This window comes from Colius striatus, chromosome 13, assembly GCF_028858725.1.
Source record: "Colius striatus isolate bColStr4 chromosome 13, bColStr4.1.hap1, whole genome shotgun sequence".
NCBI classification, from domain to species: Eukaryota; Metazoa; Chordata; class Aves; order Coliiformes; family Coliidae; genus Colius; species Colius striatus.
Genome location: NC_084771.1, coordinates 21456175 through 21475603, shown reverse-complemented (window position 1 = coordinate 21475603; position 19429 = coordinate 21456175). Strand labels below are relative to the sequence as shown.

General features: G+C 46.6%; 1 protein-coding gene across 1 annotated transcript in view; it reads left to right on the top strand.

Annotated features, from left to right (window-relative positions):
* The window catches only part of GRIA3 (glutamate ionotropic receptor AMPA type subunit 3), a 145631-nt gene extending 126776 nt beyond the window's left edge, over positions 1-18855 (top strand). The window contains exons 15-16 of the mRNA XM_062007039.1: positions 17854-18101; positions 18781-18855. Coding sequence (XP_061863023.1) covers positions 17854-18099 — 246 coding nt within the window. The 3' untranslated portion in view covers positions 18100-18101; positions 18781-18855. The remainder of the gene's footprint in view (positions 1-17853; positions 18102-18780) is intronic.
* Positions 18856-19429: the final 574 nt, after the last annotated feature.

Below are 19429 nucleotides of genomic sequence, written 5' to 3'. Positions count from 1 at the left end.
GCCTATATTTGCTGTGCCTTTGCTACAGATGTGGATTAAAACCCTAGCTCCAGTGACAGCAGTGGCAGAGCTGGCACAGGGGAAGCTGAGACTTCCCCTGGTCTTTCAGGCAGCCTGTACAGTAGCTTTAATGAGCTCATGTATTGCAGAAGTTAACTAGCGTGCTGTCATATTGCCAGCCTTACCCTGTGAAGGTGCAATTTCTGCAGCCTTTAAGCTAGTGAAGAGTAGGCTGGGCACTATTGGTCACTGTGAGTGCAGGTACCAAGGAAATTCATTTCAAACACATTGTTATACTGAAAAGTACTGAGATTAATTTTCATAGTGACATGCTCCTACAGCTAGTAAAACCAGTTCCTCGGGGAGCAATAACTCTTAATCTCTCTTATAAAAATGCTTTGCTTTGGTCCAAAATCAATAATAACAGTATTTTCAGTAAACTGCAGTTTCAGACAATTACTGCAAATTACTGCTGCATTCTTTTAATAAGAGTTGCTTACAGTTTAATACGTAGGACGTTGCTCAGCTTCTCTTCTCTGATGTTAGCAAAAGCCACTATGCAATAGTACAGGAAGGAAAAGCTCTTGAATTCAGGTTTGTTCAATAACTGGAGGTCTGCAACGCTCAGCAGCAGCCTAGAGACAAGCCTGAGCTTTTTTATGCTTTTTTAGCTCTGCTGCTCATCCTTCACACAACATTCTTATGTAATGCGATACTTGCCAGTATGTTAAACGTTCAGTATTCTCCTGAGAGCCAGCACCTCCTTGTCTAATGCTCCCTCTGTGAAAGAAAACTAACTCTTTGTACAAACCAGCTTCAGTGAACTTCATAGCTTCGAGTTCATTGAATTGTTCCCAGCTGACCAGTGCACACCGGCCCTGGGGATACTAAAAAGGGGTTTTTAAATGGTCATTATTAGGGTAGGGCCAACCTTGTATTTGTGCTTGTGCTGGAAGACCTTTTACCAAGAGCACTCCCATCCCTTAGCAAGCCCTTGGCCCTGGTCAGTGAATGCTGAGGGGAGAGAGCCAGGTGTGCTGTGATACCTTGGAGAGGTATCCAGTGAAGAGGGAAGGGGAACAAACACAACGATGTGTGTTTTCCTTTTTAATCTGTAAATCACAAAGTACTGTCTTTGCAGTTTGTCATAACGGGCTGTGCTGAAGGACTACTTGTCTGTTTGAGCTAGACAGCAGCTCAGCTGGCAGAAACCCCCAGGGAGCAGAACATGGGGCAGAGAAGACCTCCCACAGAAGACAAAGCTAGGGGAGGCAGGGAAGGGGTTAGCTGCTGTTTATAGAGATGTAAATCAAAGAGCTCTTTTTGTTACTAAGTGCCTTTTCTTTTGAGATGGCACTTTGTAGGAAGCAAATGCTGCAGGCTGTGATGCCACAGTCCTGCATCCTGCCAGGCTGGTGCCTTCCCCCACGAAGGCCAAGGTCAGGCTGTGCCCCAGCCCTGCTGCCCTCTCGGATAGTGCCCTCCAGACATTACAGCCCTGCAGTCTCACTGGTCTCTCGCTCCTCCTCTCCTTCCTCCCACCACAAGTTTAAGTTGCCCTCCTCATATCATCTCATCCTATCCCATCTCTCCTGTTGATTGTTTGTATGAACACAGCTTTACGTACATGGTGTTTCAGAGCGGTCACTTCACAACTGTTCCTGTTTTTTCCCCCTCAAAGGAGGGGAGGGGGAAACTGAATCAGAGAGGACAGGGTGGTGAAGGTGGCTCAGGTGGAGATGCTGACCTTGCACACTGTCACACGGGGTGGCACAGGGACCATTACTCACTCAGTGCAGCATTCTCTACAGGCTGAGCTGACACATCACCTCTCAGCTTTGCCAGTAGAGACCCAGCCTTGGGAAATGGCTGCTCTGAGTTTGTAATCAGCCACCTCCTACCTACTGCCAACAGCGTGTGTGTAGCTGCGGGTCCTTGCAGACTGATGGTGCCAGTTTCTTAAGCTGAATTCCTCTGTGCAATCTGATATTGCAGCTTGTGCTGAAAGCCAGAGGTAAGTATGCTTGTGCCAGTGCCCACCATTGCACCATGAAGGACCCAGTCACCCAGAAATGCCCTCCCATGCTGATCCTCCCTGCGCTTTAGCGTGCGGTTCACCTGTGCTCGGAGAGGAGTGATTCTGAGTTGTGAGTTCACCTCTTGCTATCATCTCTTCATCGCCACTGGAAAGTTAAACAGTGACTTCAGATTTCACCAGGATTTTAAGTCTTACAGCGGGAAAAGGAAGAGGAATTCGACTGACTTTTTTAATCTCTGGTTACACAGACTGTAAGGTTAGTCCTGTGAGCACCCCATGCTCCTGGAGTCCACTGTAATTTAAGACTAAAGAGCTTGTGCTGTTTTAATGAGATTGTTTTAAAGGCCTCGGCTGACATATGTCTCCTTTTCAGTGCTACCAGTGTCTGCCAGCGCTGGTGTGGAGCACAGGGTGCCAGTCTGCCCTGCAGCATCTTGGCTGTCGGTCCTGCCCTGGCAAGGGGAGTTACCCCATTTCAGTAGCAGTCCTTATTTAAGAAGTCTGAAGTGGAGCATGTTCCATCCATATGTAATTTGTCTGTGATGCATGTCAGTACATGTGAGCTGACTTGGCAGGTGCATCAAAATTTGTTCAATTAGCTCTCCTAAACGAGCCTGGATTCAGTTTCATCTGTTGGATTCATGGCAAAATTATACTGTCTTCAAATTGTCTTGTGCATGTGACCTGAGTTCCAGTTGTGAGCAAACACAAAACAGGAGCTTTTTTAAAAAGTACTGCAGGAAATCAGGAAATATGTTACAGTGCATTACGAGCTTGGAAACTAATTATTTTGTTTATTATACAGTCCTGTCATCTCAGAGCTGAGTGATGGCTGAATAGGAATTTAACAAGAAATAGACAAAAGGGGATGCATACAGTAGCAGCAGGCTGAGTGACTTAAGTGAAACTAATTATTCAGTTGCATAGGAACAATTTTCTGCTAAGATAAATTTCTATAGTTCTGCTGCTGATGCATTTGCTGTATTCTTATACCTTCACGGTAGCATTTAAGGACAACCGACACAGGAGGAGAGTGATTGAATGCAGCCTCTCACCAACTTCACATGCCAAGATTCCTTGCTAATTATTTGACTTCATTTCATTAATATATTCTTTTTTTAGGCTGATATCTCTTTGGGAGTACATCTGTGAAATGACACGTGGTGTGATGCTAACTGTTTCTTCAGTTGTCTCTTTTTAATCGTAGGATTGCTTTCCTGGTGTGCTTGTTGAGCCTGCCCTCAGAGCCACACTCCTTTCCCTAGCCCTTCCAAGCTGTGAGTGTGGCCATTAGCAGATGGGATTTGTTCCCCCGCTCCTCAGTGCTATTTTGCCTCGCTGTGTTTTCAGCACAGCCGTTGGCATTTGCGGCGTAATGTTGTTGCGAGTGGCATATTTTTAGAAGAAATCTGTTCTGCATTATTTTAGATGATACCTGACATCTAAAGAGCACCATTGCCAAGCGTGTTGTGCTTTAAAGAGAACGTTTGAGGAAATGGCTATCTTAAAAAGATGCAGCACAATTTATCCGAGCCATTTGTTTGAGGTTATGTTCGTCGGCGTGAATTTACTCGCCATCCATTCCATGGGCCTGGGTTATGAGCTGGAAAAAGATAAAATGGTTGGTCAGAGCCAGGGATAGGAGCACAGAGATAATTCATGCTCAGAGCTAGGAAGGTAATATGAAATTATCGTATTGTGCAAATGAGTGACAAAATACTACTTTAGAAGGAAGACATCAGGATATTTGTTTAATTGACAGCTATTCCTTTATAGCGTATTAGGAAATAATACTGTGTATGTTTTGTGCCAATAATGAAGTCTTAATGCTCTAGGAGTTCATCAGAGCATCTCGCTTAGAGCACTGTCAAGAAGGGCAGAGAGCTGCTCTGTTTCACGGAAATGCCTGTGCTGTTGTGCAGATTGTCTGAAGGTATTTTCCTGGCAGTGTAACTGGGAGACTCACAACAAGAGTTTGGGATGAGCAGGTTGCCCAGACTGTGAAGGAGCTGCTGGAGTCATGGCTGGCATATAAGCATTGAGAGCCAGTTGTTTTTTGCCCATAAAACCTTTAGCATCGTGGGGACCAGCTTTGCTGCCCTGACAAGGCTGGATCTGAGTGTGCAAGGAAACATCCTTGTGCAGAGGCAGCAGAGCCGGGCCTCTGCAGGGACACTGCAGCCTACCTGTGTGGCCACAAGAAATGGGAGAGAAGGACTTGTAACTCATGCACTTATTTTGGTAATATCTGTGGTGCTTAGCAGTTAATTTCCATAAATTGATTGTATGAGTCATTTATCCTGTGTTGTGAGCAACAGTGTGGGACTGCAGCATCCTCGGGACTGGAAAAGGAAAAAGGGAAACCAGCAGCTGGGCTCTCAGCAGCAGGAGCAGGGCCTTTCCTTTGAACATTTCCCTGGGGGTCTGGGCTTGGCTCTTCCCTCTGTAAGGGTAAATGCTGTCACTTAACGTACAAAGGGAAAAGTAAATGCCTTTCTTCTTCTTCAAAGTAATTTCAGTGTTTCAGCATTGAGCTCAGGTGGAGGCAGGCACTTGTGCTGCTCTGATGGATTGCTCTGTGCTCGCTGGCACTGCAACCATGGGTTGAACACCTCTAGCTTTATACAAGCCACGTAGCTGTTCTCATCTAGCCTTTGAATGTCTCATGTAGCCCTTGGACTAAGCAGCACCTACCTGAAACCTGGTGAAGAGCCCGAGAGCAGGAGTCACAGAAGAAGCTGTCCCAAGAGGAAAATAAATCATAGAAAGAAGACGGGGGGAGAAATGGATGTGTCTAGAGGCCAGAGAAAGAGGTGAGGGAATGGCCTGAATGCAAGGTAAGTTGAGTCTCTTGCTCATATCCATCCAGGTTAGAAAGGATACAGGCAAGGACAGGAACGGTCAGCGTTGCTGTTTCAGATGATCTAGGTTTGAGCATGACATTAAGCATCTGCCCTGACATATTCTGCCTCTCAGTTTGGGTAGCTCCTTCTCCCACCCCCTCGACACATCTGTACGTCAAGTCTTGGGCACTGCTGTGGATGAACTGGAGTGACTTGTTACAGCTTGCATTTCCTAATCCAATAGACTTGTATTATTGCATTAGCGTTTGGCACTTCTATTAAATTATGATCCTGTTAGTACAGATTTTCATTTGTTTGAGCTACATTTATGAAACATATAAATATACTTTCCTAGAGACAGTTGCTGCTGCCAAACACAGGCTGCAATCTCTCTGCAAAGACTGGAGGAACTTGCAGTCTCAGCTGGTAACAAATGTGGCTCTGTGCTGGTGTGTTCAGTGTGAGTGTAGTTGTTGCAATGGCATTGTGCACCTCTGTATGTCTTCTACTTTGTGGCAAATACAGCATCGGTTGAAACACCTGAATTTAAAATGCATACCGAGTTACTGTGAGGAAAAGCCCCCAGAATCCAGAAGGATACAATGTCTGCTCCAACCTGCCTCTGAAAGAACCAGGCAAGAAACCTTGGCCTGACCAAAAGAATGCTATTGTGGAAAGATGCAGTCATCAAGACTAGAACATCTCCATCTGTTATTGAGAAGTGCTGCAGCCACTACATGCTCAAAAGTAATTAAAGAAACCCATCCCCTGATAGATTATTTGCATGGGATTCAAATGAGCCTTGCAAAACTCGTGTTCAGCACCTTTGCAAAGCCTCTCATTGACAGGGGTTTGCCATCAGAGTGGCACTGAAGCCTGTGTGCCTCTGCAGGGATCACTGCAGTGTGCCCAGGTAGTCAAGAAGGCTGATGGCATCCTGGTTTGTGTTAAAAATAGTGTCCAGGGAAGGACAGCAGGACCAGGGAAGTGATTGTTCTGTACTGAGCACTGATGTGACCACAGGTCTGATGAGGAGTGGCTGAGGGAGCTGGGGTGTTTAGCCTGGAGAAGGCTGAGAGGAGACGTGATCACTCTGTACGACTGCCTGAAAGGGGGTTGTAGTGAGGTTGGGGTTGATCTCTTGTCTCAAGTAACAAGTGACAGAACAAGAGGAAATAGCCTCAAGTTGCACCAGGGCAGGTTTAGACTGGAAATTATGAAGAATTTTTTCCCTGAGAGGGCTGCCAGCCCCTGTGCCAGGCTGCCCCATCCCTGGAGATAGTGTAAAGCCGTGTAGCTGAGGTGCTGAGGGATGTGGGTTAGTGGTGAGCTTGGCAGTATGAGGTTAGTGGTTGGACTTGATGATCCTAAAGATCTTTTCCAAGCAAAACGATTCTGTGATGCCTCTGAGCAGAGACAGTCCTGGCAGGTTGACACAGCGTGTCCAGAGCCACCACCTGCCCTCGTCTCCACAGGTGCTGACTCTGTTCCTGGCAATACCACAGCATCAGCAAATTTTAAGAACAGCCTTGTGTGCTATGTCACGGGTAAGACTGTTCTCATCCCATGACAGCTCAGCAGCATTCCATACCAAAAGGCACAAAAGAGGCAAGGTGTGCAGTGTCCTCCTGGAGGAGCTAATGGCCACGGAGGACCCCGTGGCCAGTGCTGGCAGTGGGGAGCTGTGGTCCCAGGGACCTGCTCACTGGCCCTGCACAGCAAAAGAGCTGCAGATGTTTTTCCTGCAGCCTCTGCAGCTGAGGAAAAACAACATCTTTCTGCCAAGGGATTTATGTCTGTGCCCAAGGCCTCCAAGCACCATCCCAGCCACCAAAGTGCAGCGTATTTCTTAAGTGGCTGGGCGATAAATGGGGCTTGAGGCACCAAGTTTTAATCTTCTAGTTTTTAAAGCTCTTTAAACCACATGGCTTTAGCTTTTGTCCTTTCCTCTGCCCACCCATAAAGCATTTCAGTCCCTCAAATGTTAAATCTTGTAGATGTGCAACTGCTGGTAGCACAGGGTAGGGAAAAAATGGGGCAGGTCTGAAGGGGTAGCAAAGAGCAACCAAGTGTTCATTTGTTAAGGAAGAAATGCCTAGTGCTTTTTCCATTAATATTAAATGTTTAGTGTGAAATACACAAGATCACTTTTTGAGACAGAAGGTAACAAATAATGTCTGGCCTTGACGATCTTAAAGGTCTTTTCCAACCTAAATGATTCCATTCTGTTCTAAATAGGAATAGAGTGACTGTGTGTTTTTTCTGCCCATATCTTCAGGGTTCTGTTCAATCCTGCTTGGAGTAGCAGGTAACTCGAGTCTTAAAGCAAACATAGTGGGGTTTAATAATGGGCCCATTTCCATCCAGAATCTTCCCCATCCCTCACGCATGGCTGCGTAGCAAGACATGAAGTCGTGGCACAGAGACTTTGCTGAATTGGTAAATGATGACAGGCAGATAGATGTGATGTTGGAAAGAGCAGAGCCCTTGGACAATGCATTCACCCGCAGGTTTTGTATCTAGTCAGAAGTTGTTTCAGTAACAAGATCTGACAAAAAGTCCATTTGATAGTTACAGATCAGGCTGGGATTTATAGAGCTTGGGGGAATAAAGTGCCTTATTAGATTTAGATGGATCTTTAACCTCAAGCAATGCCCTCTAGAGAATAATGCTGGATTTGGTATCTCTTCCTGGATTGTTTCTATCTTTATATTTTAATGATACCAAGATGGTTGTTAGTGAGATTTTTATGGTATCCTGTCAAATTAAGTAGAGTGCCCAGGCTTGATTTCTCCATTGCCGGAGCCCTGTGCTGCCATGCCCCCACACAGGCTGGCTCTGGGGATGGGTGGCTTTGAGGGGTTTCTCTCGGGCAGTGCTGGATGTGTGGGACTGAAATCTCAGTGCAAAACCATAGTGCAGTCCTTTGGGGTTGTTCTCTCTGTCCCCTTTAGATATTTACCTTTCAGAGCATGGTAAAAGGTGACACTTCCCACATGTCCGCAACAAGCTTCCCACTCTGCTTCCCCTGAAGTCAGTGGAGATTTGCCAGTGATACCAATAGGAACAATTAGTTTGGTGTTATCAGGAGTTTTACCCTGGAGGATTTTAGGAAGCATTTTGAATTAAGAAAATGTTGGTTTGTTTGCACCTTGGTCCACTTGCCTTTCCTCTGACACCAAGAGGTGGACTTTAGAAACCCAAGCACTTAACATCCACATTCTTTGACATTACAACGTTGGGTTGTGCTGATGTCAGCAATCCCAGGGATGCTCCAGCCAGCAAAGTCAGCTTTGTTCATAAGAAACAAGAGAAAACCAATTTCTGCTGCAGAAGTGAGAGTGATCTAATTATGTCAGATACCTAAATTAAAGAGATTAGGTGAAAAATAGCAGGGATTAAAAATAAATCAGGTCAAAACCCACTTTATAACGTGCCAACCAAGTCCTGGTCCCACCATGGTCTGTCACTTCCTTCACGTCACTGGGGTTTTGATAAAAGGGTGACGATCCCTTTGCGAGGGATGCAGCTGTGTCTGACCCAGAGCCTGGCGAGAACATTACACATCCTGTACAGCAGGTGTTCTGTGGAACATGAGAACAGGCTGGTGATGTGAGGAGGAACACCTGCAGCAGGTAGTATTTCAAACCCAGATGGCCAAAGGTGCCAGGGCAGCCCCTGGGCAGCCTCATTGCACGGGAGATGTAGCGCAGCCCATGCCCTGCCTGCTCTGTGCTGCACACCTCCGAGAGGCACTTTAATTAGTGCTTCAAGAAGACTTTACTTGTTGTGCCATTTCTTTGCAGCTCCCTTTTTTTGAAAGATTGCATCTAAAAATTCCAAATTAATTCTGAGCTGTGCTTCCTCTGGTTTGAGGGAGCAGTGTGCTGTCTGCCACGTTCACTTGCTCTCCTTGGCAATGATCATTTTTGGGTATAACATTTATATTACATCCATTAAAGCATAGAATGCAATGTGAATTATCCAGAGCTGTTCCAATCACCACTTAAATCTTTATTGATTGCAAGTAATAAACATAACTATGGTGTTGTTGAGACTTTATGCCCCTCAAACACTGGTTACACACAGATGATGAAAGTCTGTGTGTTATTGAGTGAGATTTTCAAGTCCCAAAGTGAGTTCTGCTCCTAAATCTCACTTGTAGTGATCACTGGCTTTTTTCTGTGTCATCTGCTGTGACTCGTGAGGACTAACCCAAACACAGGCTATGGAGCCACAAGCATCAGTACATCCTATCACTCATTCCTTAAAAATGTCCCTTTCTTGGCAAGATCAGAATGTTCTTTTCATAGATTAACAGCACTTTTCCAAGAAGTTTCTCAGTCTTTTCTGCACAGTTCATTCAGGGAAGGATCCTGTTTTTTGCAGCATTGGCATGTAAATATGATGGCCAGTAACTGGACCCAGATTGCCAAAAAAGCAACCTGGGCAGCTTTTGCAGTCATACTGAGGACTTTAACCTGCTGAGTCTCATTCTGAAGCCAGTGGAAGCTAGAGTGATAACACTAGACAAAAATATCTGTTTTCAAGTGATCTGCTTTGTGTAGGTGCAAGGGAAATCATGAACCCAAAAGGTCATTAATGAAAACCTGTTAATGGTTTGATTTGAGAGGGGCAGAAGCCACACTCTGTCATATTTGTACTGATAAGGAACTATTTCTTTAATATGATTAATTTACTTTTCTTCCACTTCAAACTTGTTCTGGCCAGAAATATCACAAGATCACCAGTTTTCTCAATAGAGATGAAATTACTGCAGCTAAGCTGAAAATGGTGCTGTGGTGAGAGGAGGCAGGGCAGGTCCCTCAGACAGCATGAGGATGTCTCAAAGGGAGGAAGAGAGTGAGAGAGCAGATAGTCTCTCATCATTGTGTTCCCTCTTCTCCATATTAATGATGTAGATGGAAAATAGATAATAATGGAATAGAACCATAGTGGATGTTCTACAAAGAGCTCTTTCATCTGTGGGTATGATCTCACACATCTGTGGGGAACATAGCCTGGGAGCAATGCTGTGTCTTATGTAAGATCAACCTTCGTGACAAAACAGTGATTCCTGAATTTGGAGGGACAGTTGGCAGGAGTTTTTAAACTGAGCCCAGAGCTTTTGGAACCTACTTCAGGGGTGACATTTTTTAATGAGTGTCACATCAGTTTTCAAAATTCACTTCACTGTGTCAGCATCGTCCTGTCACCTGGGGCCAGCAGCACCAAGGGATGCAGCAGGACTTTTGGGGGCTGGTGTCCCCAGACAAGGGCAGCAGGGAAGGCTCCCCAGGGCCAAGGGGGGAAAAGGGAAGAGGAGATTCCTGTTGAGATGGACAAAGACTGACACAGCTTGTTTTCTAGCAGTGGCTGCAGAGGGGAGGTAATGCTGGCAGCACACGAGCAGGGGCTTATAACAGGGAAGCAGGGGAACCAGACTGCTGGAACACAGATAAAACCCACCTCCGTCCTAGGTGTAAAACCATGTTTGCAGCACACAGATCAAATGAAGCCTGCGAGAATAGATGAGCACCAATCTTCTTAACATTATGCCTTTCTTAGATACATTAGTAGTAGTGAATAGCTTAATTTACTGTTGGGGACAGTATTATTCAATATGGGGCAACTGGCACCATTTCTCTAGACTCAAGTCTTCTAGTCGTTTGTAGATGTCACCGTGAAAAGTCTTAACAGGGTTTGGTAAAAGTGCCTAGTACATCCAACCTGACGTGGTTCTGCCTGGATCAGCCAGACCTACTACATCTGAATGAAAAGCACAGGCAAGTAAACAAACAACAATAATCCTTCTGTTATGGTGAGGAAGAAAAACATTGCAAGTTTCTGCACAAGAATACCATCTTATCTGGAACACTGACATCCTGATCCTAATTGCCTTGGCTTGTTTTCTTGGGCATACAGAGCACAAGAGAGCAGAAGCTCTCAAACCTCTGAACATTTTACTTTGATAAAAACAAACTACTGGAGAGCTGAGCTGGAAACCACATGGGGAGGAGATGAAAAAGAAACCCATCATAAATTAAAGGCAGAAGAAAAACAGCTGAAGCCACCCAGGAAAGGGACAAGGACCTCGTAGGATATCCTGTACAGCCCTACAACAGCAACCTAATTAAAAAAGCAGCTGGAATGTACAATGAAAAAAAAAAAAGATGAAGCAGTGGAAGCCTTGTGAGAGACAGACACGGGAAGTGAGCTGATGGTCCTCTGAGCAGTTTCTAGGGTGGCGCGGCTGGCCAAGGAGGCAGGAGGAGGCCGGGACCCAGCCTTGCCGTGGGACTTGGGTGAGTTATTTAGTCTCCCCGTTCCTCTGTTTCTAAGGCAATTTAAAAAAAATCCCTCCTCAAACAGAGTGCCAGAGGAAGCTGTGAAAAATCCTCTTCTTGCAGCCAACAGCCCTCGCTCCCAGCAGAGTCCTACCCTTCCCTCTGTATAGCAAACAACACACTTTTCAACGTGGTATCCTTGAACCTGCCGTTGTGGTGCTGTCTGAGGGCTCTTTTGGGGACAGGCTGACTTGCAAGCCAAGGCATGGTATGGGGGAGTCACATTCAATAAGCCCTTAGTGGGGAAAATGATCCAGACGTGCCCTTCTGCACCTCCATCAGGATCTCGGCCTCAGCCATGCCTATTAAATTGGACAAGGCTACACGGCTGCACAGAGGTGAGCAATTGGAAAATGTACCAGTCACCACACCCTCTTTTCAATGTATTTATTCGGGCATTTGGGAGCTAAGGAGTCCATCCTTCACCAGCTGACACTGCATCCTCACAGTGAAGTGCTGGACTGGGGGGTGCAGAGGCATCACACCTCCCGTCATCAGATTGTTCAAATCCTGCTGCGTGGGGGCAGATTGTGCGTGAAGAGGGCCCAGGATTCATTTCCTGGAAGCAAAGTTGTTCATTAGAAGTTTGATCAAACAAGGTGCATTTCATGCTCCACAAACGAAATTTTATAGCACTTTGAGAGTTCTTCACTCAGGTATGCACTGATCATCCCAGTGCCCCAGCCAGCAATATAGCAGAGTGAGGGAGGCCAGGACCTCGCTCAGGCACACCTCGGGGTCATCTGCTTGCTGGGGGACAGGATGGGCTAAGGCAGAGGAGGATAAACACCAGCTACTGCCCTTATAAGGGTCAGTCTTACTTAACATATTCATCAATGATGTGGATGAGGGGACAGAGTGTACCCTCAGTAAGTTTGCTGATGGCACCAAACTGGGAGGATTGGCTGATTCCCCAGAGGCTGTGCTGCCATTCAGTGGGATCTCAACAGGCAGAGAGGAACCTCATGAGGTTCAACAAGGACAAGTGCAGAGTCCTGCATCTGGGAAGGAACAACCCCCTGCACCAGCACAGGCTGGGGATTGACCTGCTGGAGAGCAGCTCTGCAAAGAGAGACCTGGGAGTGCTGATTGATAATAAGCTAAATATGAGCCAGCAATGTGCCCTTGTGGCCAAGAAGCCAATGGCAGCCTGGGATGCAGCAAGAAGAGTGTGGGCAGGAGGGTGAGGGAGGTTCTCCTTCCCCTCTACTCTGCCCTGGTGAGGCCTCATCTGGAGTCCTGTGTCCAGTTCTGAGCTCCCCAGCACAAGGGTGATAGAGAACTTCTGGGGAGAGTTCAGCAGAAGATGCTGAGAGGACTGCAACATCTCTCTTATGAGGAAGGGCTGGGAGACCTTGGGCTGTTTAGCCTGTGGAAGAGAAGATTGAGAAAGGACCTCATCAACACTTGTAAATACCTAAAGGGTGAGTGTCAAGAGGATGGGGCTAGTCTTTTTTCTGTGCTGGTCAGTTACAGGACAGGGGATAACACTTGGGGACAGGAAATTCCACTGGAAGATGAGGAAAAACTTCTTTGCTGTTGAGGTGAGGGAGCCCTGGCCCAGGCTGCCCAGGGAGGGTGTGAAGTCTCCTTCTGTGGAGGTTTCCAAACCCACCTGGACAGGTTCCTGTGTCTTCTGATCAAGGGAACCTGCTTTAGTGGGTAGTTGGACTGAATGATGTCTAGAGGTCCCTTCCAACCTCGACTGTTCTGTGATTCTATGTCAGACCTTCTTCCCCTGGCCCCTCCTTACATGACCTGCCCACCTTGTCCCAGCTGCCCTTGGTCAGTGCCAGGCAGGATGTCTATCACGCAGGACAGATGGACAGAGCAAATTGCCTCTTTCCTACCTGGGTTGAAGTAGTGCAGTACCTCACCCGACAAATAGGTCTGTGACAAACTATAGCGAAAACCCCAGTTTAGGCAAATTCCCATCTGTTTAGTTAAGATAATTTTAGTTTACTACTTCTTTTTTTTCCTGCTGGCAGTTGCGTGTGCACAATTAACCGCAATCTTTGCTTTAAAAAAAAATAAAGCACCCTAATTAGCATGTTAAGCCTCCTCATTTCCCAATACTGTATAATGTTGTGAAAGCTAATCTATAATGTATTGGATGTTATGCAAATGCTCCGTACTCCATACGGGGTTTGTAAACGCTTGAGGATTAAAAATAGGGTTTGGAATAGGACAGGGGGGAGGGGAAAATTTGCACAATAAAATATGCAGAGAGGAGAAAAAGTGTTTATAAGCTTCTCCCCATCATTTGTGTATTCTCAGCTGCACAGTGCTTTTCAAAGCAGAGAGATGTATGGCATAAAATCGCTCCCAAACTGGATGGTTTTTAAATGAAATTTAAAATGAGAGCACTGTTCTCTGAGCAATGATCCACGGCACTGTTTGTGCTGGGCCCTGTGAGGGGTGGGTGAAGGCTCTCACGTGTGGCTTCTTGTAGCAGGTTTGTCAGTGAGCCTCGTCACACCATGGCCCAGGAGGGTCCGTGGGGTGGCTTGGCCGAGACCTGGCCAGGCTTTGTTGCCACAAACCAGCAGGGTGGTGCATTCCCTGTGGCACCCAGAGCATATGCAGTGTTGTAGGATGTGTCTGGCTCCAGGCTAAGTGGCTCGGTGGCTGCTGCCCGAGCCGAGGCAGCCAACACGGCCCATCTCCTGTGGCCCGCCACCGCCGCCCGTCGGCTGTGTCCGCTGCAGCCTTCCCTGATCGATAATTAGATTACAGCTGCTGCTTAAAATAGCCATTTACAGAAATAAAACGCTGGCTGGTGTCAGAGGGAGGCCTGTGCAGAGCAGGAGGAGCAGTGCTGCCTCTGCCTGCCCATCTGGGAAGCTCTGCTGCACTGGCAGCAGGGACCAGCTGCTTTCTGCCCACCGTGATGGCTTTTCCTTACTGCCCACTGGGTCACACCGGTGCAGCCCATGGGGCATTCGGCTTAGGAGATCTCAAACATGCTCGTTTGTCTCATAGTAGCCCATGGGCTCAGCTGAGTGCAGGGTGGCACCTCACCTCCTCCCAAAGCGCTCGTAGAGAGCAGCACCTCGGCATCAGCCACCACCAGCTCTCACAGCCATCGTGGGGGCAGCTTCTTGGGAAATGAGGGAACTGGGGTTTGCTTCACCAGCTGCTTCTTCCATCTCCAGGCATGGCAGAGCTCAGCCTCTTCGAGCCCACCCAGCCTGGGGACGTTTCCCTAAGTACCACCGTGTAATTAAGCTTGTCATTACGGTACTTTGTGTAGGTTGTACTGCTCTTTCTCCCCAGTCTCTTCCCCTCTGCAGGGTGCAGAGGAAGGCAGGGAGCAGTGAGAAGTGAGGCTGGCAACAGGGCAGCTGAGCTCCTGCGTGTTCTCCCATGGCAGCAGGTGTGGAAGGACTCACAGCAGGGCATGTCGCAGTACATGCATGGGTCTGCCTGCTGTTATCCTGGGCAGTGACACAGCATCACTGAGGATAAGGACCCGTCCCTTTCTACCCCACCAGCTGCCCTGAATGGCCATGGAGGGGGAACTGAAGCTGTCCAAACAGGGGCAGGAGCTGAAGGTGCCCCTAACACTTGGAGCCTGTCTCATGGAAACGGGGAAGAAAATCCCCAAGACATCACACAGGGAGGAAACGGTAACAATGAAACCCAACTGAGAGCTCTTCAAGCTCTGCTTCCCCACAGGGAAGGCTCAGGTCCCTGTGGGCTTGCAGGCTTTCAGCAGCACCACCATGAGGTCACTAATTTGTTCTGTAAAGGTTTGCATTTGCTGCTTCTCTGCTGCAGGTGCCTGGGCCAGTGGTGTGGGCTGCAGCTGCTCCAGGGGAGAGCAGCCGCCCTGAGCGAGAGCTGGGCTGCAGAACACGCTGTGAGCAGGAAACCATGATGCCACCATCATCCACCCTGGGGTTTTAGCTTTGCAGCTGTATATACACACACACAGAGCACTTGATGGTGCTGGGGCTGCCCGGGGGCAGCCAGCCCCGTTTTACCCTGAGAAGCCCCGTGGGGCTTTCCCATTTGCGGGGCTCGATGTCTGTTAGTGCAATATGAGGGATCCTGCTCGATCCAACCCTCTGTGACCCACAGAGCTACTGTGACTGCCTGTGACTGTACCAAAGTGGGAAATTGGCTTTGCTTTGTTTCTGCTGCCTTCATTTAACAGTGGGTGCCGATTACTCAAAGCGATATGGGCAGGACCTGGTAATGTAGCGTTGCTCTAGCGTTAACTTAAGGGGATGATCCAGTTGCCTGCAGTGTAAATTCTTTGTGGCCAGGAACCCTGCTTTATCGCTTTGTATAGTTTTAAAGTAGTTTAAAGATTGAATAACATAAAATAACATAATATAATGTTATTTATGTTATTTCCCACGTGAAGAACTCCTGTAAACCTTGCAGTATTGAAACTCAGTGAACAAGGCATCTTAGACAAGCTGAAAAACAAATGGTGGTACGATAAGGGTGAATGTGGAGCCAAGGACTCCGGAAGTAAGGTCAGTCACTGAAGGTCTTTTTGTACTGATTAGCAATCACATTTTGACCCACTGTTTGTTTGTACAAAGAATGACTTTCAAAAATTGATATTTACATTTTGAAGGTTGAAAGAAAAGAGTAGCAAAAAAAACCCTATAACTTTCTGAAGGTGACAGCATTTTCCTTTTGTGCAGTAGCAGACTGTAGTTGTAAGTGGATTTTACTCTTTGAGTATTTTGCTATAAAAATATGGAAGGAGAAGCCCCCAATGCCTCCAAGGCTGGTCTTTTCATTTAAACATGCAAGTTTCAGCACAGTCAGTGTGTTTTATTCAGCTAATAGCTTCTCTTATTTTTTTGTTTTATTGGAAAAACACATTTTCCTTTCAAAATTGTGACTTAGGTTCTCTACATGTCAGTTTGGGAAACAGTCACATGCTTGCTAAGGGGGGATGATTTCAGGACAGACCCATGATAAGGAAAAAGCATCCTTCCTGCCCTATTTCCCAATTCAGTTTGAAGCTGGTTTGATTTTTTTTAAAAAAGAAAATCTGGAAATACTATTATCAGCTCATTACAGAAACGTTGTATATTCATCTTTATTCTGCTTTGAACCATTTTGCTGCTGTACTGCCCCATCCCAGACAGCCTTCACAGCCAGGACCCCATGGAGATCCTGCCCCTGGGGTGACAGGGGGATCAACACAGTACCTGCACACTTCAGTTGCAAGAAATACTGATTTGCACCATTCAGTTAAATGAAAACACAGTTGTTGGGGTTTTTTTAATGCTCATAGAGCCATTGAGTAGAAAAGACAGTGTAGGGGTGCTGGGCTTGTGGCAGTAAAGGGCATTTTCGAAGGCACCAAAGGAGGAGGAATCCAGCTCCAGCTGAAGCCATTCTCAGTCGAGTGCCTAACTCCCCTGGTGCCTTTGGAAGTGCTCTCTGCAATCATTCAAACACAAGAGTATCTTTTGGCAGCACCCTCTCAGTGTCAGAGGACAATTTCAAGTTCCATCAAAGCCAATAAGAAAGAGTCATTGATTTCAGCTGGACTGAAAGTTGCTTTGGGCTCAACCCTGTAGCTGTTGTACAAGATAAATTGGAGATCATGGGACATCTGAATGTGCAGCAGCTGCAGAAGGAAACTATAATTGACAAGAGGTGCAAATGAGTCGTATCTTTAGTTTAAAAGTCAGGCTCTTTGCTACAGCTGAACCCATCCAAACTGCCTGTGAAACACACAGACCCTTACAAGGCAGACAATACTTTATTCCAACGATATGTAAGTTTTGCTGTCCCTGGAGGTACTCATAAACTGACCTCCATCAGCCAGGCCTTCCCCTGGGCCAGCCCCTTGCTCTGGCCCCTGCCCTGTGCTTGCCCTGCCACCAGCCCACCATGCAGCAGCAAAAGGGTTGCAGCTCTATTGAATCTGATTACAGAATCCTCTTGTTAAAAATGCAAGCCTTCTCGCTCCTCTGACATGTATTGAAGGGAAACCCTGGCCAGCACTTTTTGTGTTACAGTGACTGGTTTTATTCAGTAAGCCCATTTCCCTTGGTCACCAAAGGTGCTAGTTTAGGGGCTGTGTTGCCTGCCCTCAGACTCACTGACCATCTTCCTAGGGTGGGGTTTTTTTATTCCTAACTGTTTTTAAAAAGAAAATGAAGTAGATCAATTTAGCAGCATCTCCATAATTTTATCTGCATTCACTAAGGGTGTAGTGGTTTGGGGTTTTTCTAGTTTTCTAATGGCCTTCTGTAAAACTTGAGGTTTTCTTTTTCCAGTATGTTAGTGGCCTTCTGTAAAGCTTGGGGTTGACCCAGTCAGACCTTCCCCGAGGTGCTGTTGCCACCAGAGATGCTCAGCCATAGGTGGATTTTTGCTCTGGGCCACCAAAGTCAGTGGCCAAAAAAACCAAAACCATTGCCTTGGCATCAGCCAGGGCTTCACCCACCAAAGGGTGAGAGACAGAGCAGCCACTGCTGCACAGCCTGGGCTGCCAGGGACAGGGGCACAGCCCTGAGCCCCGAGCAGGACGCTGGACACCACAAGCATAGTTATTCCAGCCGGGGCTAAGTGTGGAATAGCCTGTTTGTCTGTCTGTCTGTCTGCTCCTCGCAGCAAAACTAACGGCCTGACTCGTTTCTCTTAGGACAAGACAAGTGCCCTGAGCCTGAGCAATGTTGCTGGGGTTTTCTATATCCTGGTGGGAGGCCTCGGGCTGGCCATGATGGTGGCACTGATCGAGTTCTGCTACAAGTCTCGAGCTGAGTCCAAGCGAATGAAACTCACCAAGAACACGCAGAACTTCAAACCTGCCCCCGCCACCAACACCCAGAATTATGCTACGTACAGAGAAGGCTACAATGTGTACGGCACAGAAAGTGTGAAAATTTAGGGGTACGGCTACGGGCCGGGACCTGCAACCCTCTGCGGTTGCTTCCCTTCCCTTCCCTTCCCTTCCCTTCCCTTCCCTTCCCTTCCCTTCCCTTCCCTTCCCTTCCCTTCCCTTCCCTTCCCTTCCCTTCCCTTCCCTTCCCTTCCCTTCCCTTCCCTTCCCTTCCCTTCCCTTCCCTTCCCCTTCGAGGTGTGCATCAGCAGACTGCAGCAAAAAGGTTTTTGAAGCATCATCCAATGTCAGTCTTGGGGTATAAGTGATTTCAATTTCTTCCCTGAATGGAAGTAAGCTTGGTACCATTCTGAATTGCAAACAGGGAGTGCTGGCTTCATGCTGAAGTGAGCAACTTCTCTCTCCAGCTGCTTCACTACTTTCTTGTAAAAGCTTTGTGTTAATTGCTTTAACAAAATACTGTAATCAGAATTCATGTGTCTCTTGCTAGGCACCTCTCCCCTTTGTTTTTTAAGCTGTAATCACGTCAGGTAAGTGCTTTTAGGAAGTCTCAGAATGTCTACAACAGAACCAAAAGAAGTCTGCACTAGAAATCATGGTTTCTAAAGCATGAAAAGTGGAGTTGCTGAAAAAGGACTCTGGACAAGCCTGGTTAGCCCATCAGCCATAGACTGACCCTCCCTCCCCTCACTGCCAGGCAGTGATGACATCTTTCTGGTTTCATTATAGGTCCTCGCCCTGGCAGCATGCAAGAGGAGAAGCAGCAGAGAATGTGGCTACTTCATGGATTCGGACCACCTGAGCCAGTTGTACTCTCTCCGAGGTGTCAGGTGTGACACACATTGATGATGGTGCAATGTACTTTTAATAGGAAAAACTGATTTTTTTTTTCCTTCAGTGCCTTATGGAAGACTCTGAGACTCACAACAATGCAAACCATCACCGAAATATTCTTGCTTTGCTTGAAAGGAGAAAAAGAGAAAAGGAAAGAAAGGAAAAGAGAAAAGGAAAGGAAATGAAAGAAAAGAGAAAAGAAAAGAAAAGAAAAAAGAGAAAAGAAAAAAGAGAAAAAAGAAAAGAAAAGAAAAAAGAAAAGAAAAGAAAAGAAAAGAAAAGAAAAGAAAAGAAAAAAGAAAAGAAAAGAAAAGAGAAAAGAAAAGAAAAGAAAAGAAAAGAAAAGAAAAGAAAAGAAAAGAAAAGAAAAGAAAAGAAAAGAAAAGAAAAGAAAAGAAAAGGAGAAGGAAAAGAAGACAATGGAGAAAAGGGAAAAACAAAGGACTGGTAACAAGATATTAGTATGTGAAAAGAAAAATCTTGTAAAAAAATCAGTGCAACAAAAGCCATTCTTTGATACCACTGCACAGCAAATGAACTTGTG